This window comes from Branchiostoma floridae, chromosome 19 (genome assembly GCF_000003815.2).
Source record: "Branchiostoma floridae strain S238N-H82 chromosome 19, Bfl_VNyyK, whole genome shotgun sequence".
NCBI classification, from domain to species: Eukaryota; Metazoa; Chordata; class Leptocardii; order Amphioxiformes; family Branchiostomatidae; genus Branchiostoma; species Branchiostoma floridae.
The window spans coordinates 3,980,622-4,005,143 of record NC_049997.1 but is presented as its reverse complement, the minus strand read 5'-3'; the positions used below and the strand labels follow the sequence as shown (position 1 = coordinate 4,005,143).

The window sequence follows — 24,522 nt, the reverse complement described above, 5'->3', positions numbered from 1 at the left end:
CATCAACATGTACATGTATACACAATTGCATGGTGGTTTTCAGGTCCATTGCATTTACCAAGCACTAGTTTGTTGTGAGCAAGGTTACCAAAAAAAAATCTGTTTTTGAAGTTGTTCACACATTCACTCAAAAGAAAATTACTTAAAAGCTTATCTGAAAAAAAAAAAGATCTGACAAAACAATTTTTTGAAGGGTGATACCACTTAAAAAAAAATTCCCATCTTTTAGAATGGTAAGGGCAAATATTTTTCAAATTTGGTACCAAAATTATACCTATTTATTTTAATTAAAAGCAGCTGCTAGCAACAAACACCGATGTCTTGTTGACGCTTTACAATAAGCTCCATTGAAGAAGCCCAGACACAGGGAACCCCTGCTTATCTTGACCAATCAGAAGGCGGCATTGACTGTAACCTGACTCCACCACTTTCTGAGAGTTGCCGGCCAGTTTGGCGCATCCTGCAGTGTAGTCGCACCACAGACAACAGTGTTTCTCTCGGTTTTACACCAGAATTCACGCTTTCTTTGTCATTTTTAACGGGCCTGAACTGCGTGAGATCTACACAAGTGTAGGCAGGGCCTCAGGGCGACGAGCTGTGCGGCAGGGTGCGCAAGGAACGCCGAGGACAAGGTTGGAGAGCTCCGGTGGATTTTAGCCTGTTGTGGTCAATGTTTCGGGCCGACTGTGATCGTTCCATTGATTGAGGCATTCCAGTCTTTGCGCGGTTTTCTTCAGGAGTTCGCTAAGATTTCCTCAAGGATTTTCCGGGAGCCTGGCTATTTTTGCGGTGACATTCTAAAGGAAATCGGAGGATATTTGAGCTGAAGTTCTCGAGTAAAATCAGGAAGGCTTGCGTGCAAGGGACGAGCAACCCGCAGACGAGAAAGGATTTCTTCAATTTCCTTTACTGTTGGTGTTGTCACGCTGTCTGAACTCTTACGGCTTCCCTCCTACCCTCCGGAATTTCGCCTGGAATTCTCTCCAAAAAAACTGACATGGGACACTGGAATACCACCAGCATTTCCAACAGTTAAAGATGCTACTTTGAGATTATTTTTGCCACTTTTGAGACATTTAATACCACTAAGAAACAATGTTGCGAAAAAGTTGCGGGTTGTGGACTTGTTGTTCCGATTGTTTGCGGACTATTGCGGTTGTGTGTTTCTTCCTAACGGTGGTGCTGTCCCAGAAAAACACCAACAACAGCGTACTAGGTGAGTTATCGCGTTCCTCATTGATGCAAAGCAGTGTTTTTACAGAAGATATAATGTTTCATTTCAAACCACCGGCAGTGTTTGTTTTACCTAGTGAAGTTTACGTTGGGGGCGGATCGTTTTGTGTGGGGGAGAGGGCTATAGTCCCCCCAATAATAGAGACCCCCTAAGAATAATAGAATCCCCCCCCCCCCAAGGGGAAAGTTTAGACACACTCAAGTTGAAACAGTGAAAAAGTATAGCTTTTAGTGAGAAAGACATTTCTATAAGTGTTAGGGTTTATAAAAAAAAGTATATTTTTATTTTTTCTTATTTAAAAAACATAAAAACAGCTGGAGCCAAACCTCAGATCTTATTTAGAGAGTAGAACTGAACCTTATTAGGGAAAATGAACTTTATGCTCTGTTTCAAATCTACAATTAAAACAATGCTGTAGAGCAGTAGTCATATAAGGATGACATATTCCTGGTATCCATCAATAGTTTGTAGTGAATACTCTCCAAGCAGAGGTTGGTGGGGAACATCGTAACCTTCTCCTTGGTGGGGAGGCTGATCGAAAAATAAAGCATACTGTAAAATGCATTTAAGTTTGCGGAAATTTAGATTCGCAGTAGCGGGAAAATGAAGAGTTTGCGGTGGTTTTGAGTTCGCGGTAGCACCATCTACTGTAGTCACATAGTGTCATGGAATAATACTTGCGGCAGTTTTGAGTTCACAATGAATTCGCATTGCGAAAACCGCGAACGTAAAACCACTGCGAACATTTCTGCATTTACAGTACTAAGGAAAAGGTCATATTTTCCCCACCAACCTCTGCTTGGAGAGTACAGTATGGAGGGCGGGCACCAGGATAGATGTGCTCCACTTTCATGTAACAGGAAACCAAAAGGGCAATTAGGAAAATCTCCCCCATAAATCAGCCCTGTCCTCAGAGGTGGAAACAGGCGTGTAGAACCACTTGTACAGAGACATGAGATAAGCAAGATCAACAAAGGGCTGGAGTCTGATGTTTGTAACCACAACTTTGTCTGTGTGTCTTTGTGGGGGTGTGTTTAGACATACAGACTCTCTGGACAGATGCCTTTATCTTTTATTAGATAAGGATACCTGGTACATGTATATATAGCACATCAAAAGGTAGGAAAGAGGGTAGAACAACAAAGAAGTGTATGTTTATTTGTTTGAAGCTTTGTTTGTTAATGAGAAGCTCAAATCAGCCTGCAGAACTCTTCAACAAAGAACACTTTTCATTGTTGTAAAGAGATATTGAGAGAGAGGTACAACCACATCTTTAGGTGGTAAGCTTTGTTAATGTACTAATAATGAAACAAACAAATAAACAGACAAGCAAACAAATAAACAGACAAATAAACAGTGAGAAGCCCAATAGCTTACGTTACAGTTGCTACCAGACTGACTACTACATTGGCTATCATAGGGAGAATAGTCTACCAGGGCAGTTTTGCTTCCAAAGCATTTGGCAGTCCACACCAACTGGAAGGGAATGCTATATGTAGAGTAGACTGACTCCTCTGGCCAATTTCCCATTTTCCCCCCAAATTCTATGACCCTGTACCCCCAATGGGAAGGCCTGGCAAAGGCTACCAATAGCTGCTGGTTTGGGCCACTTTTATGTCAGAGATCCAACAAAACAATTCTTTGAAAGGAATCTTTGAACTTTAAGGAGATCCCTATTTGCTCATTGAGGAATTTAAGCTGGTTTCCTGACACTAACAGGTGTATCTAATATGAAGAGCTAAACTGCCCTGGAGGGCAACATGGGTAGGGTTATGGTTTGTGGTGGGCTCGTAAGGTTAAATATGTGGTCAGAAGGTCGACCGCAAATCGCTCCCATTAAAGTACTAGCTGTAATGCAAATATGGAACATACTCAGTAACAGAGCGCCACCAACTGACCAGGCCAACAGGTCCAGACCTTTTGGTTTAGCAGTTGGGCCATCTCCAATACCCGTGAGCCAGGAGACTGTTTCAACTCGCCTCTAGTGTTTCATTGGTTCCTGCAACTTTTGTCCGTCCCAACAAGCAAATTTCCGTCAGTAGATGATTTTTAGGGCAAGTTCTGAAAACAGCCTTCCTCAGGCTTTATCCTTTCATAGGGGGAAAAGTGTCTGGAAAGAAAGAAAAAAATGCTCATGCCATTCTATACCTTACTATTAAGATCTTTCTTTTCTTCTTAGACTTTGGCTTTGTTCTTTTTGTTTCCTCTTCAAATTTCCCAAGGTCATCATTTATTATTTTATATGCACTCAAGTGCCTTAATAAAAATCTCAAGGATGTCATATATCAAGGCTGAAACTATGAAAGACTTACATCAGATATTTTTTGCCAAGTTGTTGATCTTTGGGTCAAGAGTTCAGGTGGACTGATGACCCTTTGGTGGTGTGCCAAGGACATAGGGGGTCTGACCTCAAGTGGAGGGGGTATTAACTAGAGGGTGAGACTGTGAGACCATTGTCTTTGGAGGGGTTCATAATGACTAAACTCATGCCAAGGAATTGAAGCAATCATCTGTGTATGTGTACTGTATGGGATGGGTGTATTTTTTTCGACCAGCCAATGCATATAAGAAAAAGGTCACGATTTTACCACCAACCTCTGCTTGAAGAGTAGGGTGTGGATCTATCTACCTTTTTGTCTACTCTGGGTGAATGATATAAAATGACCAGTTGATAATTTTTTAATAATTCAAATTCCTGGTATACTTTCCATCAATGTTTGTTAAAAATCTAAAATTCAGAGGCTTTGACTTGACTAGTAAATTATACTATAATGCATTTGTTATTTATTATTGGATGGGCCGACTACTCTCTCTTTGCAGTCAGGGGCTGAATTGCGAGGAGTTAACAATAGGCGTGGCTAAATCGAGGAGTTAACAATAGGCGTGGCTAAATCGCAAGGGTCTGGAGCAAAGCTGCCTTTAGGCGCCACTCAGGTGACCTCAATACGACTGTCGCAAGTATCGGATACATCAATGTAATATAATTGGCAAATTTTTGTACCTAAGTTAAAATGACAGGTACATTTATACACACATGGAAACCAACATTGAACATCCAAGGCTCCAAGAAAGTCTACAACAACAAAACTTTGAAAATTTGTCAATCTCTGTCTGTCTGTTGTTGACACACAACTCAGATGCCCACATTTTTGCTTTCATGCTACCAACAGTACACCTGATGACAGACATTAGTTTGTTGGGTAAACCCACCCTCTCTCTCTGTGTCTCCAAGTCCTACTCATAACCAGTCAAAGAGCCCGCTTACCCACTAACACTGAAGGCCAAAATAAACATCTCTTTGGGTGAAGTAGCCAGAACAATAGGAAGAGGGGAAGCATGAAATCACCAGTGCCCTGGAAATGGCTGGGTGTAAAGTTACAGGACAGCAGGGTCTTCCTAGACCTCACACAGGGTCCCTTCCTGTTCAGGACAGAGGCCAAGAGGAGTAAGATAAATGGATGGCTTGCTGAGTAAGGGGTAGGCTGGAATGGATGGTATTAGGGCATGAAGGAGGGAGTGCAAAAAAAACCCTCAGAGAAAGGGAAAAATATCATTTTATTATCAAACACAAGGAAGAAAACTGTGAGACGTAGGAAAAGCACAATAAAGACATCACAAATTCACAATCATTATAAATTTCCCTAAACAAATTTTAAAACTTTGCCACCATCTTCCTTTGTTGCCCATTAAGCTTCCCCCCCCCCTAATTTTTTGTCAGCAATGACTCCCTTGAGCACAAGAATAGTTACTGAACTTATCAAACTCTTTTTTGTTGTTCTTGGAAAATAAAGGCATTATTATAAATATTGGCATAGTTATCTCTAACTGAAATTCCTATTCTTACCTATTGGAATCAGGTAATCTTGAAGGTACAAAGAAGTCTTCAGTTTAGAGAGAAATTTAGGAACATAGCCCAAAGCACAATCAAGGTCACCTAAATTCCCTTATTGTGTCAAACAGGTGTCTTAAGGTTTCACTTCCAGCATTTTCATTTTCATAGCAAGCAAAACTGACACGACCTGTACTACAAGACCAATGTATTCCTAACACCCTTGACTATCAGTTTACATTTTTCATCTTCTCTATACCCAAACAATTTTCTTCAAAATCGTAGTTTATCAAACAGATGTCAGTGCAAAAGCTCTGGGATTCGTCTACTGTTGACAGTAATCTTGACTTCGCCTTTCGCTGTTTTAGTTCTACTTAGTTCTTGTCTTTACAACTTGTCTCTGTAGCCTCATTTCTCACGGATCTGTCTACACGCTTTGCTTGGGAGAGTCAGTCAAAACAACCACTTCCCATTCATGTAGCCCTACTGTGTACAGTGAGCCATGCTTACATTTTCAAGTTCAAACAAATAGTCCAGTGTTTAAGTTGTCGTGTAAACACCTTTGGGTTTACCTCGCGGCTGTTTTGTGTCTGAACATGGTCCACAACTCACCAGGGCTACTGTGGGTCTACTAGCAGACTTTGTTAGTAAATCAGTTGTGAACTAGATTTGGCTAGTATTATGTTAGTATACTGTTATCCTGAATTGATAGTTATATTGACAAATGTTCATTTTAAATTTGTCAAATGCCAGATTGTTCAAAAGTCACAACAGAGCACACGGTCGAGTCGGACCGTCCCCAGCCTTGATTTGCTGGACAGTCCATGAAGATGTAAGATGATGATGGTGGCCACCTGACACAAAGAAGATACAGTAGAACAATCCCATGAACTTGTTCCCCAAAGTCAAACCTTTGCAAGAATGTCAGTCAGTTTATCAATCAGTATTATCTGATCATTCAGTCCTCCTGAATTTACTATTCAGTGTTTAGGCCCTGAACAGTCTGGCATCCAGGCTACTCCTGGATTTACTATTAAGCAATGCCAGGATCCCCCCATGTAGACCCTCATCACCGGGTTGCAATGTTTGTAAACCACTGAGAAACACCAGGGTTCCTATTCAAGACTACCTCAGGTTCAAGGACAAGAGTCTTTGTTACCTTGGCAAAGGCAACATGGAGAGATGGTTCATGTTTTTCTAGCCTGGAAGACTAGCAAGGCAATTTATGATAGTTTTCAGTAACTTTCAAAGTGATTATAGACTTTGTGGGTGATATCATATACACTTCAAATATTTTTTGAGATTTCAGAAAAAAAGTTTGTTTTCACTTTTTGTCTAGTATCACTCCTCACAAACCTTGTTAAGTATTTTTATTGCTGTTTTCATATTCTACAAGTTCTTAGCTTTCCAAAAATTTATAGTTTTACCTATCTAGCAGCAGTATTAAGTATGTAACAGCCCCCAGACAGTTGAGAGGTTGGCGCGCCTTATGGCCAACAATTTTAGCTACGTTTCCTGTATACGCCGAAAATTTTATCCCTCCCATGGTGCTCTGATTGGTCTGAACATTGGGTGATTGTGATAGTCTTACATTTTACTTGGTAATTGTTGGCTGACTTGTTTGTGAACAGGACTTGAAATTGGTAGATTAAATGTATTTTCTTGCAAGTAATCCATATTTTTTTATCATTAATAAGTAATTGACATCTTTCGTTTGGCACACACAGAGATTGGACAAAACACTACTCTCCAAGCAGAGGTTTGGCTCTGGCTGTTTTGTTTTAGGCGCTTTTATTAGGCCTTTTAAAGTTTTATTTTGAATCCATTTTCTTTGTTCTCGCTACCAGCTAGACATAAAGAACAGCAGGAGCCAAACCTCTGCTTGGAGAGTATCAAAACACTACCTTGCAGGTGTCCCCAAGTCTTATCTTTTCATAGTAGGCCTTAAGGGTGGTCCTGGTAAACTAAAACCAAAGAGGACAACTTGCATTCAGCTACAAATTGAAGACTGATTTTTCTGATTTCTCAGAGTAATAGAATCGCTTGAACTTTCTGGTTTCTTGGGCAAGAGCTTAAGACTCTCTTAAGTTAAGACCTGGGCTGCCTGCCAATACAGTGCTTATAGAGAATGTTCTGGGAGTTGGGTTCTTTTGAAGGCCAAGTGTAGAAGGGTAAAGGCTAACACCAACACTCCTACTTATTCCCTGGGTACCACATGGTAACTGTAGAGTGTAGGAGTGCTGCATATCCTGACTGGAATTCTTGCCAAGTTCCCACTTGCTAGGCTAATAGGATTCAGTATAGTTCTTCTCACAATTTCTTATCATAAAAGTATGCGGAAAAGGGAAAAATTAAAACGGAAATCCCGCTGCACAGTACCCCAGTACTGTGGAAAGCCGGAAGGAGGCCCATTATTGAACTTGACCATTGTTTTCCTGACCCCTATACCCACCTACATTGTACTAAATGGTATAAAGATCCATCCACACAGTTTTACAACTTACTGTAAATGCAGAAATGTTCACAGTGGATAAATGTTCGCGGGTTTTCAAGGCGGCCGCTTCACCGCGAATTTAAAACCAACCGCGAACATTTTTCCATAACAGTAAGAGACTGTGCATGGTGCTACCGCGAAATTAAAACCACCGAGAAAAGTCCATTTTCTCGCTACCGCGAAATTAAATCCCCCCGCGAACTTAAATGCATTTACAGTATGCTGTCCATACGCAGAGAGACAGACTGACAAATTGCACAACAGTGAAAACTTAACCTCCTTGGGAAATGTATTATTTTTTTTAACCCCCGAGTGAAAATGTACACGGGAAAATTTCCATCTGGAGCGCTCAGTGATCTTTTTTACCTGTCAGTGAATAAAACTCAACTTTTCTTTGACAGCAAAAGATGGCATCTTATTTACAAGGAACTGACACTTATTTACAAGGTAAAGACAAGAGCGTGACCTGTAAGTTCCTCTATGTGACCCCACCTTTGCAGATCAGACCCTATGTTGACTATGTGCCAACTGTAAAACTCATAGGATTCAGTACAGTTCCTCTCTTCTCACAATTTCTTATCAAAATTGTATGCAGAAAACTAGATAATAAAATGGACATTCTGCTGCATTGTGTAAAACTGGGAGGAGGCCCATTATCAGTGAAATCAATAAATAACAATGAAGTTTATCAAAGTTGATCTTTGTCTTCCTGACCTGTACTAACCTAACAAAATAGAAATCCATCTGTAGCTTTATAAGTTATATTGTCCTTGGCCACAGACACACAGATTGAAACAATTTGTATATATTCCACCAAAAATATAACCTTCTTTGCAATTAGGTTAATATAGTTAGTCATCATAATAAAATAGGAGGAAAGTTAATCTGAGTGAAAAATGTGCATATAAAAAATTTCCAGCCGGAGAGTGATAACGGGAGGTGCCCCAACACGGTACGCTTTTTCTTGCGCTCAAACTCATGGCGCTCCATCGCTAGTTGCCTGAGAGTGGTCAAATTTTGATGACTGAATTTTTTACTCATAGATTTGAACAACATACTTGAATAAGAAATGCATTCATGTGGTTCATGAACCTTTCGCACTGCGTGTTACAAGCGGCAAACACTGAGAGACAATTTCGTGTATGTAACCTTCCAATTTTGTGCTACGCGGGACAGTGTGCCTAACTCGGTACGCTTTTTTTTAATATTTTGCTCTCTTCAGAAGTAAGTGGCAAATCTAAGTACACAGAAAAAAATTAATAGTATGATATTTTAGCTTTCTTTTGACAGTAAAATCGTGACTGTATGTACTTCTTGTCTCACATGAGGAAGGCTGTACCTAGAACAATCCAGCTGATGTTTTAAGGGCAACGGGCTGAATGCACTGATTGTGAATGCCCGACTAAAAAAACCATTACGAAAAAACGACACCGCCAACATCAACAAAACTCTGTCTGATTATATGAAAACATCATCTACATCTCTCTGTCAAGTCTTATTTTCATAGACAGCACGAATCATTTGTTACAGTCAATTAAATCTTTGGAGCGTTCTCTAGTCTGCCACCTTCACGGCCACACTCCCTTGGGAGTACAATGGTGGCAATGTTTATGTCGCTTCCTTTTGGTTACTTTTCTACTCAACAAACATTTGAAGACCCATATTCATAGTGTTTATGGAGCTTTATTTATGTGTATCATGGCAGTTGTGTGACTGCTTGGATGAGTTCGTATAGTTAGCGACACGAGCCGCCAATACACAGAGGCCGGTGACCGCAGTGATTCAGCACTGTCAACATTACTGTTAGAATTCTGCTCTTAAAAAAACATGAAGTAAATATGTTAAAGTATACTTGGAATGCAAATTAAAGTTGTGTGCATGGACTTGGTTTATTTACCTTTGTAATCAGCATAGTCAGTGGCAACAAACACGGTGTACTTATGGATAATAAGATCAGCAAAAAATCCGTACCGTCTTACGACGGGGACCGTCTTAGGGCGGCCCCCGTTATGTATCTTACTTGCAGAAAGTAATAATTTTTTTGACAGCAAAAGATGGCAACTTATTTACAAGGAATTGGCACTTATTTACAGGAAAAGACAGGAGTGTGACCTGTGAGTTCCTCTATGTGACCCCAGGTTCGCGAATCAGACCCTGTGTTTACTGTGTGCCAACTGTGAATCTGTGGGCATGTTTGCTAGTGGTGAGCTAAGCGATACATCATGTCAAGGCTGGTCAGTGACATGCCTTTTACTAGTCCAACATTCCCGATGTTTGTCTTATACATGACAAGACTTACAGTCTATAATGACCTTCTTCAGACAGTATTGGCCATGATAAAATCCTACAGTCTATTTAAACTGATATCAACGCATTCTTCTCATCTCTCTTTCAGGATTTTAAAGTAATTTAGGAACTTATTCCAAATATCCAAGTAAGGTTTCCATTTGCAATACTCACAACGAAATGTCTCTTTCAGTTTTGCCAGTCACCAAGTCAGTAAAGTTATCCCATCATTAGCCATTTTAGGAAACATTGTTCTTGAAGTTTTCTACGGTAGCCAGACTTGTACATCTACAACCACCTGTTGGTCATTTTTGGTGGTCTCATAGAATCGATAGATAATTGAATATTTTCCATTGGCCCAAGCATAACAATCCTGTTTGTAGTGACCACCTGTCATAGACCAGTGGCCTGAGTGGTCTTCTTCGACAGTGTGGATTAGTATACCATTGATGTATTTTCTTTTGAAAACCATATTGTGACAAAATCTATTTTAAAACTTTATCTAGCCAACACGACAGAAAGTTTGGACTAGCTACCCAATCTTCATCTCACTCTGTTTTAGTCTGTTTAGTTATTTTCATACCGTTATGGTTGTCACTGTTCAGCCCCAAGTGTTAACCTTGATTTTGTATCCTCCTTTCCAGTTCTTGACCTTCTGAAGACACTGGATGTGACCTCTGACATGGACGGGATATCCTCCACCTCTGGTAGCAGACCAGGCCAGTCCGGCTGGCGTTTCCACTCCACGGTCAAGGAGCTCTCTCTCCCGGCCTCCGAGGTCACCAGGCTTGCATCAAAGCCCTGCCAGGCTCTGGGGTTCATCTTCACCGCCAGGCAGTCCAAAAACTCGGAAGGAGTCCTGCTCTCAATCTTCTCGCCATCTCTTGAGGAGAACAACGAAGAAGGAGGGACGTTTCTCGAGATCGGTTCGGACCTGACGCGAAACCACCTGAGGCTGACGTACAGAACGTTGGGCACGCTGACCGTCATACACGAGATTTTCAGACCGTCGCCGTTCCGCGACGTGTCCAAGTGGACGCAGCTGGCGGTCCATGTTGGTGTGGACTCAGTCCGGGTGTATGTGGATTGCCAGGACGTGATTGAGAGGCCACTCATTCCGAGCTGTCGCGTGAAGATGCCCAAGGACAGCACAGTGTACTTCTCGCAGAACTTCGAACGCGAGAAATTCACAGTAAGTACTGTATTAGGGTTGTTCCATTTAGGGAGGTTGGGGTAGACTACAAAATTTGTCAACCAAAAACAGTGGACCTTGTACTGTAGTTTGGATGCCAGACTTTTAATACATGGCCCCAGAGGATAACCAAAGGATGGCCTTGTACAGGGTCTGGCATCCAGGCTAAAAGACCTGCTAGCTTGGATGCCATCTCTACTGTTTCTTCGGGTCTGCATAGGCTAGCTCTTTACCTCCAGGCCAGTCCAGGGCCAAGGAAATTTCACCAGAGACCAAGTCATATAGGCTGGCTTTTTACAGAATTGTATTACAGTTGAACCTGCCCAAGATGACCAATCAATGGAGAGATAAAATCTGGTTTACAATGTAAAACTATGTGGACAGGTGGTCACTATAGACAGTGGGGAAAAAACAACAGACCACAAAAGTAGTCACCTTGGCCAGGTGGTCCTTATGTAGTACTTGTAGTGGTCACTAGTAGTATGTAGGTTTGACTGACCTTGTAGTTTTGTATCTGTATTGATTGTAAACATAATCTCTATCTACATCCTTGCCCTCAACTCAAGACAAGACGCTGTGGAAACTCATGATACTACGTGTAGCAGCTTGCTGCTTTTCATCTAACAGCTTGTCATGCCTAAGCCCTGTGTATGTAACAATAAGCTTTGTTTGAAACTCTCTGTTTAAAATTGTGGAGTATACAAACCTTTTCTGGAGACTAACTAGCCATTTTGGACAGCAGCCAGACTGCTTGGTGAAGTCTTCCATCTTAATTTGTCAGCGAGCAACAGACCAGCCTGGGTCCTTCAGAACTAGACTGATAAGACTTGGGGTAATCTTGGCGTGACACACAACAGTCTCCCCGGCTTCCCCAAGAGGAAGAGTGTTTTCTATATTAATGTGCCTTATCTGGTGAGGACAAGGTTTGAAATATGCTGTTGGCTATTGTTACACATTTCAAGGCAACAATTTCACTGAACCTGGGCAAACTTTGCAGTTTTAAGAATTTTGATAATCTTCACTTAAGGTCAAGAGTGTAATAAAAATAACTTTTCTTTTGAAAGAAAAGTAGACATATGAAACTGTCTTCCTAACTTTAATGTACATGCACATAGTCCAGTCATTTGCATTCTTCCTGATATCATCCTATATTGTTGTATATAATATGTAAGTTTTCAAACATTTGGAATTCGTAATGTTACTAAAAACTATAGTGCCATAACTGTGGTCCTACATTCAAGTTTGAAATTTGATATGAGACAAAATTTGGATTACTTTGATGAAAATGTCATCTAGTCTGTGCATTACCACTGCCTTTACTAAAATGTAACCTTCTTTAGTTCTTGAGAAATAACTGTTTTATTCAAGACTTATGCTCTTTCTTTAACAATCCAAGTCAGTAACAGATGGATCATTTTTAGTGCCCACCAGCCAACTGTTTCCTGTGTTATCTCTCAGCTGTGCAGTAAATCAAGGTTTAATTGGGCACTTGTTCTTGTACATGAGAGGGGTTCCTGCTGTACTGACCTCCACTGTTATGCACCATGGATAGGGCAATCTGACAAGTTGAACTTAAAAGCAGAACACAAAGCTTTCGTAACAACATACAGAGCTTATAATTAGGCAAAGAAACCTGCAATTCTTTTAGGACTTAGACAAAATCCTCTCACTGGACACACACTTAATGTGTCACCTGAGAATGCATTAAGGGTCTTTACTGAACGTACCAGGGTATTTTACTAGCTCCTGGTCACATGCAGGTTTTCCACTGGGTACCAAGGTGAAGATGAAGCTTGGACATCCATAAAGCAGCTGGTCACTCAGCGTGCCATTTTTTTTACATGGTGGCCTAATTGACATCTTAATTTTTCTTTCTTTTTCAAACTTGAATCGATTGGTATTACTGATGCCATTTTGCTGTTTACCCTGGAAACCAGACTTTTAAGCCATGGCAGCAGAAAATCTGTTAGGCAGCCAAGGCAGGTTGACTCTTCCCAGGAGTGCTTACATGTACCTAAGGTCCTTGGGAAAACCTGCCTTGGCAGCTGAACAGATTCTCCGCCCGCCCTGGCTAAAAGTCTGGTTTCCAGGGTATTTGCTGGTGGAAGCATATGAGTGTATAAATACATTACGTATCTTGAAAGTTCATCTGTGTTGGTTAGAAGTCACCCTGAAGCTAGGTTGAACTGTTGAGCAGCTGTTAAAGTCAGAATGAGTTGGGTGTCAATTCTAGTCTATGTCAAGGAATGAGAATTTCTGTGAAGCATGTCATGCAAATATAAGACTTGGTCCAATTTTTGTGTCTGATAATAAAGTTCAATTTAAATTAACTTCAGAAGGTATCTTACATATAAGTTGTTAAAAGCTCAATAAACACCGGGCCACTCTTGACCTTGTCCCCAAGTCATCATTTAATGCAGGTATGGTTTTGATGCTGGTGGGAACTTTTCGGTAGCCGGGGATGTAGGGCGCTGTATCTCGTGAACGGATGGTGCGAGCACGACGATTTTTGGTACGTGGGTTGGGGGTGGTAGCCTAACACTCAGGTTTGATTTTGGGCCTCCTGGCGTTTGAACTTGACATTGCAGGTGGCATTTTTGGTGTTTTGGGGGCACTTTTGGCGCTGTGTGTCCGGAACGATACGCGCGATTGCGACGATTTTTGGTGCATGGGTGGGGGGTTGTTGCCTGTTGCCTAGGATTGACTTTGGGCCTTGTCGCGTTTGAACTTGACCCGGCAGGTCGAATTTTGTGTCCGGGAGGGGTGTTTCCGGAGTTATATCTTCTGAACGGCTGGTGCTGGCGCGATGATATTTGGCACATGTGTCGGCGGTGGCTGAATAATGCTCAATTTTGATTTTGGCGCCCTTGGTGCTTGAACTTGACATTTTAGGTTACCTTTTGTGCGGGCACGGGGCGTGCGCTGTATCTCCGGAACGCAAGGTACCATTGTGTTGCTATTTGGTACGTGAGTTGTTTGTGGTGTCCTGGTGGTCAGGTTTGATTTTGGGCCTCCTAGTGCTTGAACTTGATACTGTATAGGTTGACCCTGTTTTTGTGTGGTTGGGGCATCCTCCCAATATCTGCTTGGTTTTAAAAACAGATTATGGTTGGGTGTAGAACCATCATCTGGCCTGGGCCACCTTCGATGTATCAGGTTACTTAGTGGCACTGACAGTTTGCCAGATGACGGGAGTGTACAAGATTATATATCTGTTGGTCAGGTATAATTGGAGTTTGCTTATTACTCTTTGTGGTGTTTCTAGAGCTGTATAGTACTGATTTTTAAGTTTCGGTACAAGTTCCTTTACCCTGTTGGCAATCATGGTTGAACTTGAACTTAAACAGAAGAAGATGCAATTTTCTAATGTGGAGGAGAACTGTATAGAGTGTGGGCATAAGAGAAAGGTATGTGTATGATTTGTCCTGTGTTTCTTTTTGTTTCTTTGGTAATGCCATTTCCATACTGTATACAGGTAATTTGTTGTTTTGGGCTAGTCATATTCGCTTGGTTTTTGGGCCTGCTTAATCTATGTTACAGGCAGGGTTAAGTGGTGGAGGCTTAGCTTTGTTCTGTTTTAAATTCAGTATCGTTTGTTGCATTTTGTCGCGGCAAATATATGATGAAATTCCCCTTCTAAGCAACTGCTCATTGGTTTGCGGGGATGTTTGCTGGGTGTTTGCTCTGACTACAACAGCTTCTGAACTTTTCAAAGCTTCCATTGCCAGCAGCTTGCCATCTATAAGTGGGATTGACAAGGACATTTTTCATGGTAAATTATGCTGTTAAATTTGGCTTAGATACTACAGGAGATTTAGGTTTGGGTTGGATGGATTGAATGAAAATATCATACCACCCTGGGGACTAACTGTTGCTGCTGCATGGGGGCTACCACTATTCATATTGTCTAATGTCTATGGAACTACAGATAAAAGTATCATTGGTCAAATTATGCAAGTAACATTCCGATGTCAAGTGAATAACACCCCAGAAATAAATCTTTAATGAATATCATTGGAAGAACACAAACCAAGGAGACTTAGCAGCTGCATTAGGTCAGTACATTGAAATAGGAAGATATTAGTATATCATGTGACAGAGTAACTACATGTGCATGGGCCATCTGAGACAAAAAAAGGTAGCGTCTCAACAACTTCAAAGTACTGTGGTTGGTTACATACTTAAGAAATCCAAAATAAGTAATGTTCATCCATGTCCAAACTTACAAATTCAGAAAATGGAATTTCAGAGTCAGACTTTTGCATGGTGCACAACCAACACGGTAAAAAGCTCATTTTTCCAACCACGTACCACAGACAAAAAGGCAAAAATACACAATAGGTCTACAGAAACCCAATACATTTCATGCAGGCCTGAGGTCTACGAACTCTTGTTTACCTTGTAAACATTGCTCTTATATTTGTGCCTGATATCAGTTATCTTGGTAAGTGCTTTTTATTGCTACATGACAATAACTCAGCAAACAAATATCTTGTTGTCATGGCAACTTGTGTTTCTTCATCACCAGGGTTACTGGCAGGAGGCCAAGATGGTGATCAACGGTTTCCAGGGGCGACCGTGGTACTGTTTCCAAGGTAACGGTTTCTCTTGTTTTTATGGCTTATAATCATATGGTTCTACATTTGTATATTATTAGTTGTATGAGGTAAAAAATCATCTTTGACAAATGCCAGCCAGCAGGCAATAGGCAATACAAGCTGCTGGGGTCCCCAAATCTAATTATTTCAAGACCTTACCCACATCAGAAAGATGACACCATGATCTACACATGTCAAGTTCCTGTACCAAGTAAAAGACAATCCATCCATTAGATGCATTTAAAGTACCATTGAGGTACTGAACTGAAGAGGAACAAACCAAAATAATTTTTTTCTTCATTCTTTGGCAAAATCTGTGACCATTAAAGTACTCAAAACTCTTTGGGACATGCTTCTGGGATTAGGGTCAGCATAGGAGTTCCAAGAGCCACTACTCTTCTAAGATTACAAAAGGATGGAGATGAGGGAGAACAGATTCTGTTACAATTTCCACTCTCACCCCTATCTTCCTGACCTGTCCCTTGAAATGGTGAATAAAGGACTCATGAAGCTTCTTCAGGAAGCATGGATAATTGCTTGGCTATGCAGATGTGAAAGATCTCCCCTTCAGGTGCTGATTTTATTTTCACATGATCCCAGGGTATCCCTAACCTGTCAGACAAAAATGCTTCATCCCATAATGAGCCAGATAATCAAAATAAGCAAAATCATTATGAAATTCACCAAATTTTTTACTGAGTTGATTTGGTGATTGTTTTGCATTCTACTTGTAAAGTAATGGTGCATGACCTTGTACTAGACAGCTGTTCTATGTCACAAAACTCACTCAAGAAGAGGCACTGAGCTTTGTGCTCATTAAGGTATAAAAATCCACTTTATGTTCAACATCAGTAACATTATCCCATTACTTTTTTTTAAATTTCTTCTTAAAATTTCTGTATAAATTGATCTAGCTCCTTTCACCAGATGATCTGCAACAACTTACCACTAATGGAGGATCTGCATGGGGGTCCCCCACAATACGCTAAATTCAGACGATGACCCTACTTCTTACACTAAAATCAAGGAATGCAATCCGTAAAATTTAGTCATATCACTAGGAATAAGAAGGCTTCCTCTAGGAGAAATCAGAATAGGCTGCCTTCACCTTATAGAAAAGGGTCTGCCTGAGGCATGGTCAAGTTGTAAAGTTATAGTCTAATTAAAAAATCATCAAAGTGAATGTTTCTATTTCCAGATGTATTGGGTTGAACATCGAAAGAGGGTGCCATCCTTGTTGTAAAACCTGTGTGGCCTATTAGTAACAAAATCGGGTTTCCATAAACACAGTTTAGTATCTTCCTAAACCACCATAAACACAGGTTAGCATCCTCCTAAACCAGGTTTGATCTAAAAACCTCGATCTTGTAAAAATCTGCTTCCTTTCAAGCAGAACTAATCAACATCACAACCTGGAGCATGCAGGGAACACTTTACACTGAATTAGGCCACAGCAATTTAATTTGTTGCTTCTCAGATATTTTCAGAACAAAACCGTACCAGCAGGTAAAAAAAAAAGTTTTGACAAAAAGTTAACGACATAAATAACAAAAGATTTAACAAATGATAAGTTTTTAGATTTCCTTGGCACATGTTGACTTTTTTATGCAACAAATCAATATTTACTACGAAGGATGGTTCCTGATAAGCAAAGCCCCAATTTTGAAAAAAAAAAAAGGAATATACGTACCGTTCAAAATACTAGTAGCTGCATACAGGCACTGAAATTTGAGGCCCATAGTTAATTTGGAAGTCAGGAGAGGTAGTGAAAATTTGTCAATGGGAGTTGTGGCCATTTATTTAAACTTGGGAAAAATAGGACAGTAGAATCCAAGAAGCTACAAATAAAATTGGTGTGGCCTTACACAAAATTAACTGTTTGTCTGTCTGTCTGTGCTTGGGCTGAAACTTAATCTGGACCAGTCCTCAGCCCACAGACCAATGTTCCCAGTCCTCCTTCTGAAGTAAAACAGATGTTTCCCTTACACAGTTGTCAATGTCAGCCAGGAAAAGTGAACTCTTTGTTCTAGTACAGGAGAAATGTGTACCTTGGGGCAAGCTTAGGTTAAGTAAATGGTTCATGGTGACTCTGGGTGGAAGGAATTAGGCTGGAAGGGTGAAAAAGCAATTTGAAAACTATTGAATCAGGTTTACTGTGGCAAAGGACTGCTAGCTACATGTACTTCCGGTCAGCCAATGAGAAGCCCCCATTTTCTGTGGATATATTCACATAGTGAAAACTATGTATTCACATAGTTTCACAATTATGAAAAAAATGTGAGGCTATTTCATGCAAATCAGAAAAGTTTGCTGATATCAAGCAATACACATGCAGTTGTCAGTTTCAAAGTTTTTGAAGCATGTTGTGATGACCCTTGAATTTTTATGGCAGATGCTAGACTTTTGTAAACTACTGCAAGGGGTTGCTGACAGATGGATTTTTGCCTCCCTTCATTCCTATTTTGAAGTCAGTATTAAGAAGGGTTTCTTTGAAAAGCCATTCTAATCCTCTGACTGTGTTTGAAGGTCCAAGCCAAACATGTCATCTGCATGCTCTCTTCAGTATCCTGCTTTCTGTGTGAGGAAAATGTAATAATCTAGTATTCTAGTGTTTCCTTTTTGCTGATGACAGATGAATTTATGCTTTTGAACAGTTTTACCTATAAGAAAGGAGTAGAAACAGACAGAACCAATGTCCTAGCTCCCAGGATTGCACCCGTGCTGACCACAAACCCAGCACGCAACCAATTACACCAAAAGGCTCAAAACCGTTTGGCATGGTTGGTTTATGGTGCTTGAACCCCAGTGTAACATACCTTTTGAATGAATGATTTGTTAAAGCGTTGGATGGACAGAGCCAGACATGTCTACATGCTTGATCCCTGCTTTCTGTGTGAGGAAAATATTGTGTTTCCTTTGTCCTTCTGACACAAATACTTTAAGACGTAGGCGGAAGGTTCCAGCACAGATCAAAGAGTAGACTTGTAGTGAGAGCACCTCCGATAAACAAGAGCTCCCCCCAGGCAGGGTTTGATAGCAAAGCTGATGAACAAATTTTCAAATGTGCTGCTGAGAACTGAAAGAAAACATCTGGTTGATATGACATCCTCACTAAGATTTTATGTCAATTATAGAATCTTGTTATTTTTAAAAGTTAAAGTGGCTTGCAGGATGCCAGGTAAGAAGGTGGCCTATGCTATAGCTAATGTTGTTGTTGACTTAGAATCGAAAGGTTCTGGGTTTGGAACCCAAGCAGGGCAAAGTGTAAACTGCCCTCAAAGGAATTAAAAATACCTTAAAGTTTCCTTTGCTGGAGGCCTTGCGTTGAGGACGGTCAGCATAGCGTACTTTTTTAAAGAACCCACCATGACGGGTTCATCTGTGTGTGAGTGGTTCAAAGTCTTTATGATGGCCGTATCTGAGGTCACACATTAAATCAACACTGAATGGCAGCCTCTCTGTATACATGTATGACAGTATGTATACTATAGGGATTCAACCCTGCCAATCGTATAAGCTCTTAACAAGAAAGAGTCAACCCATCCAACAATAATATCAGTATGTGCCACCATCTATGAACACGACATGTCTGAACTAATTATGTTTACTTATTGACCGTGACTTTGCAATTAGAAGTACCTACACTTTGCGGAATTGATATTTCATAACTCGTTATCTCACCCACATTTCAAATACTTTCTTGCCTGTTAGATGGCTTCTCATGGCTCTGTATAGCTCAGAGTCAATTATGATGAGATATGCTGACCACTAAAAATGACAAGCTCGGACAGTATCTCGTTATTGCTTGTTCAGACGACACCAAAGTCTTTAACCTCAAAGTTATTCTGCTAACTCAGTGTCAAGGATACCCCGGCTGGAACAAATTGAGAGTCACTAGTGATAAAATTGAAGACATCCAAATGTCTACAGCATTGTCTCTGCAGGTCAGCCTCTAGCAATAATGGTTAACTTAATTGGTTCATCATCCTGGACTTTACTATTTGCAAAGTTGCAACATTATGTTTTATGTAATTTCGTATCTGTTAGCGTTGTAATCTTTTGTCGTTAAGTTCTTTTGCGTAGTTTGTATAGTCTGGAAAAGACTGACTGACAGAGGAGGTTCATCATCCGTCTGTTTGTGGTTTAAAACCCTGCATATTTTTTATGATGATGAAATTTATGATTGGTAGGCATTGGGTTAAGATAGGGGTTACTAAGGCCACACCAATTTAATTTCTTGGTTCACGGATTTTTTCATGAATATGGAGCGAGAGGGCGAAATAAAAATAAAAATAAAAATTGTAAGATGGTTGGGGTAAAGGTAACGGCTAATCCAAAACATAAAGAAAAAAAGTTTTCAGCTTGATAAAAGTACAAAAACACTATTTTTGTACAGTAACAGCACCTGTACCCACACTTTAAGGAGCTTATAATATAAAGGCCAGTTTGCTACACCAGAAAGTTGGTGAATGGTTTCATTAATGGTGAAAATTTGCTGAGTGGTAATTTTTATATAGGAGCGAGCAAATCCGTGAACCAAGAAATTAAATTGGTGTGGCCTAAATGTTGAGTTTCTAATATCTATATCCAAGAACTTTTAAGGAATAATTAGAATAATCCATCGCAATATTGGGCCATAAGGAAACCTCGTAGCAGCACCCTTTGAAACTGCCGTTCCAAGTCTTTCAAAAGGAAACTTCTGAATGAATATTGTTGTTTGGGTATAGAGTTATACTGAGTGCTTTCTAAATGACGTTACCCGAGTCCAAATGTCTTGTACAGTGGGACTCACTCTGGGATGGGTGACAGTGGAAGTGGAAGAGTTGAAATGAAGATTCATGGGAAACTGACAGTGTTCTGGTTCTTGCCCTACTCAGTCTGTTGTGTACTGTAAATGCAGAAACATTTGCGGTGGTTTAATGTTCGCTGTTTTTGCGGTGGCCGCTTCACCGCAAAATTAAAACCAGCAAGAACATTTTTCCATGGCAGTAAGAGACTACAGTGCATCATGTGCTACCTTGGACTTAAAACCACTGCGAAAAGTCCTTTTTCCTGTTATTGCGAAATGAAATCTTCCCGAACTAAAATGCATTTACAGTAGTCTCCTGGAAGATAGCCAGGAGTTATTTGTCTCTAACATTACAGATCTCTGACATCAGCTCAAGATCTTGAGTCTGATCTGGTGGGAGAGCTTTACTATTTAACCTTTTGTGGGTTGATGTAAGAATTTCTAACCACATACTACATGAGTCTGAAATGTGAGGAATGCTGGGACCAGTTTCTCAAGTTCATTTGATTTTTGCTCATTGTTTCCTCATTTATTGATTTATTCTCAAACATCAAGTATCTAGGAATCTCCAAGCAGATTGTACAATGGCAGAACACTATCCATGGACCACCATTGGATCTGCTTATAGAACCAGTTAACTTTGCAAAGCTCTCAGTTTGCAAAGTTCATGCAATTAAAATTTCCTCCTGGCATCTGCTTGAGGATAAGTCGGATCTTGTTGTTTCCATGGCCAACGGTTCCTTTTTCATGTCAAAGGATCAAGATTTTCCCAAGGTTAAATGTAACAGTAGGATCTGATATCACATTTTCATAATCCTTAATCAGCACCAAGTCATCCCCATCAGGACTTTTATCGCAGTTCAGCTGACTGTTACAACATCTGGAGGAACAGGAAGGCGGATAACAAGACTGAAATCCCTTCTAAGAAAAAAAAGCCGACCCTTTTGTTAAGACATGCCTCAAGAAGTACAAGGAAACTCCAGTCTGCTGATGATGTGTTTTCTTTAGTCAGCTGTGACTGCTTGAAATCTCACAGGTGTTGCATGTACTGTTAGCTTTGATCAGTCAGAGTTGAACTTGACATTCAGCGGTTTTTGCCAAATGTCAAAGCTGTTCTCCTTTGTTCCTTTGATTGCTTCAGGGAATAAGAAGTGGGTAAAGAAACCTGGCACTACGTTTTGTTGTGAGAGTTACCAAAGGCTCTAAATAGGGAAAATCATGGCTTTAAGAGTCTCACCTGACTTTTTTCACTTGTCTTATTTGAAGGTTAATCATAGCAGCTTTCGTCCTGTGCAAAGGAGCCCTAAATAGATAATAATACCAACATCCATTGTGAACACCCCCTTTGCTTCAGAAGAGCCAAGAGTTAGACCAAATGTCTCAAATCAATCAATCAATCAATCAATCATTCAATCAATCAATCAATCAATCAAGCAATGAATCACATTGGTCTCACTCTGTGTCTTTTTTAAGGTATACTTCATTTATCGTGATATTTGATATCTGAATGCCATTAATACATATTGATCCCAGTCAGTCAATCAATCAATCAATCAACCAACCAAATGTTTCCAGCTAGCCCATCCCAAAAAGAAAAAAAAGAGACTGAGGTTATTAAAGTACAATCTTTATAAAGTTTTAATGCCATGTACATCAAAGCTGTAAGAGTTTACTGAAATTTCTAGCCAGACTGACTGTTGAATTGATGGACCTCAACGAATGGACCCTTACTCTACTAACCAGACTGACTGCTGCTGGTTACTGTTAACAATATGGAAGTATGCCAGACTGTTTGTGTGTTTAGAACCCAGCCATTTGAGAAAGTGTCATTCAGATGTTTGCAGATGTCCCTTTCATCCTGGCTTGGCTTACTAATGTTTACATCTACTTAGTAGCGGCATTTCATAATAGTAGTACCAAAAAGTCATGGCTAATTGGGCGGATAGCATTGTTTGCTCTGGATGAATTTCTACATTTCAATGAGTATACATGCATGATATCTGCACTGTATGATAGTATAACAATCTATAATTTTGTATCTGTTGAGGTTTGCCTGGATACCAGACTTTCTTGACTCTATGAGAAAAATGCTCAAGGAATATTCTGCAATACTAGTAGATAGTTGCAGAGATCGTCCGGGGGCCTGGCATCTAGGCTACTTAAAATCAAGGTTTGTTGGTGGCCTTATATTGTGTGATTGACATGGGAATTGCTACCACAGGTTCCAGTGAATGTAAGTTTATAGCTGGACAGTCTCATGTAGTCAGGTTTCTATTGGACACTCTTCCCCTTCTGTAAGGTTGCTTTAATAGCCAGATCCCTTGTATATCACCAACTTAACAGCGCTTGTCCTTGCATGACCCTTTGAGTTTTGAACTTGGAAGGTTCCTCATATTTCTCGTCAAACACACCGGTTATAAACCGCACAACAACGCAACTATTGAATGATCATGCTCATGATATTTCTCTTAAAAAGTTAAAGGGCATTGAACAAATATCTTACATAAAAAACTCAAATTGGAATTGGTTTTGTGGATGTTTATAATAAATTGTTACTATTGTTGCTACATATCAGGTACATAATGAGGGACTAACATTTGGAAAGATGCGTTTTGATGTCATTAGTAATTTGACCACAGTACTGGAAAAGCCACCATTTGGTGGACGCGTTAAATTGATTTATGGCTTAATGATCTAAACTCCAAAGCTACTGCCTTTGTACAGAAAATGAGCGGATTAGTTTTATTGCCTTTTTCAAACAGAAATTTTTACATTTTTTACAAAGCGACTAACTCCTCTGGTAGCAAAAAATATTATTCTTCTTATAACAGCCAGTGTAGTCAGTCTGGTACTAGTAGATGCTACTTCTCCACTAGTCTGTGTAACATAAACTCTGCTGTCCGGGGCTGTAACTGGCCCCTCCGTTAGGTGGGCAGCTATAAGCGAGATTCAATCAGGCTACTTATCCATCGTCACTAGAATTCATTCAGGCTTCAATACTGTAACAGTGTAACTACTATCAATATCATGATTGATATGGTGCATTTCCTGTGGATTTTTGAACTGTGGCTGCAACAGTCAAGAGGTGTTGGGCCAGCTGGTTCCATGCTCAGGCATACATTTTTTAGAATTCTCCACGACCCTGAAAAGTAGGGTTCCCACAAAGGTACAAGGTAAGGTAAAGGACACAGTGACTGGTTCCCAAAGTTTAGTCTAGCCCAGTCAGCCTGTGTCAAAGACTAAAACCCCTGACTGGTTTCACCCCAGCAGAAAGGACAAGGCCATCGCCCTGAGCTGGGTTTCAAGTTGTTTGTTCTTCCAAGTTGTTTGATCAACATGTCCTTAAGGAGGTTGGATGGCTGTAAAACTTGCCAGTCTGGACTGTAAAACTTTCTGGCACTATGACAGAGGAGGGTCTGTATGGGGGGATTCTGCGAACCTTAACCTTCAACTCTGAGCTTGGTTTTAAGCTGTTTGTTCACCCAAGTTGTTTGATCAACATCAGATTCAGCTTTATTGGTCCTCGACATGGCAAATGACAATTATACATGCCACATGAAATGCGCCGAGAAATTACATTCATTAAAATCCTTGTTATTTACAATCCACAAACATACATAATCACATTTTGTTAAAAAGACCTACACTGGCTTACATATAGCAGTGGCGGAGAGATAAGTGGGCATAACTATCAGCAAACAATAACGTCCGTAGTATTTACAAGAATATATTCTGTACAGACGCAGTACTAGTGATCTATCGCCACAGAGCCGCCATCTTGATAGAGCAATTTTATTGCTCTAGGAACAAAGGAGAGTTCATGTCTCTTGGTCGTACTCTTTGTCAGTGCCCGGTAGCGACCTTCGCGACGGAGGCTATAGCAATTGTTCTGGGGTGGGGCAATGAACTCATTCAGAGGAGAACTACTGTCCTGGATTGTGTTACGCAATGTTCTCAGCGTAGCGATGTCCCGTCTACTGGACAGCGAGGGTAAGTAGTCCGTAGGAATTCCGATCAGTCTCAGACATCGCTTCTGAACTTTTTCCAACATGTCAGAGAGGTACTTCGGTAGCCCTCCCCACACAGGGCTTGCATACTCC

At 40.5% G+C, this 24,522-nt stretch overlaps 1 protein-coding gene across 1 annotated transcript in view; it reads left to right on the top strand.

Annotated features, from left to right (window-relative positions):
* Nucleotides 1-395: 395 nt before the first annotated feature.
* The window catches only part of LOC118407080 (kielin/chordin-like protein), a 108,781-nt gene continuing 84,654 nt past the window's right edge, over nt 396-24,522 (top strand). The window contains exons 1-3 of the mRNA XM_035807499.1: nt 396-1,216; nt 10,488-11,035; nt 15,564-15,630. Of these exons, the coding sequence (XP_035663392.1) occupies nt 1,096-1,216; nt 10,488-11,035; nt 15,564-15,630 (736 nt within the window). The 5' untranslated portion in view covers nt 396-1,095. The remainder of the gene's footprint in view (nt 1,217-10,487; nt 11,036-15,563; nt 15,631-24,522) is intronic.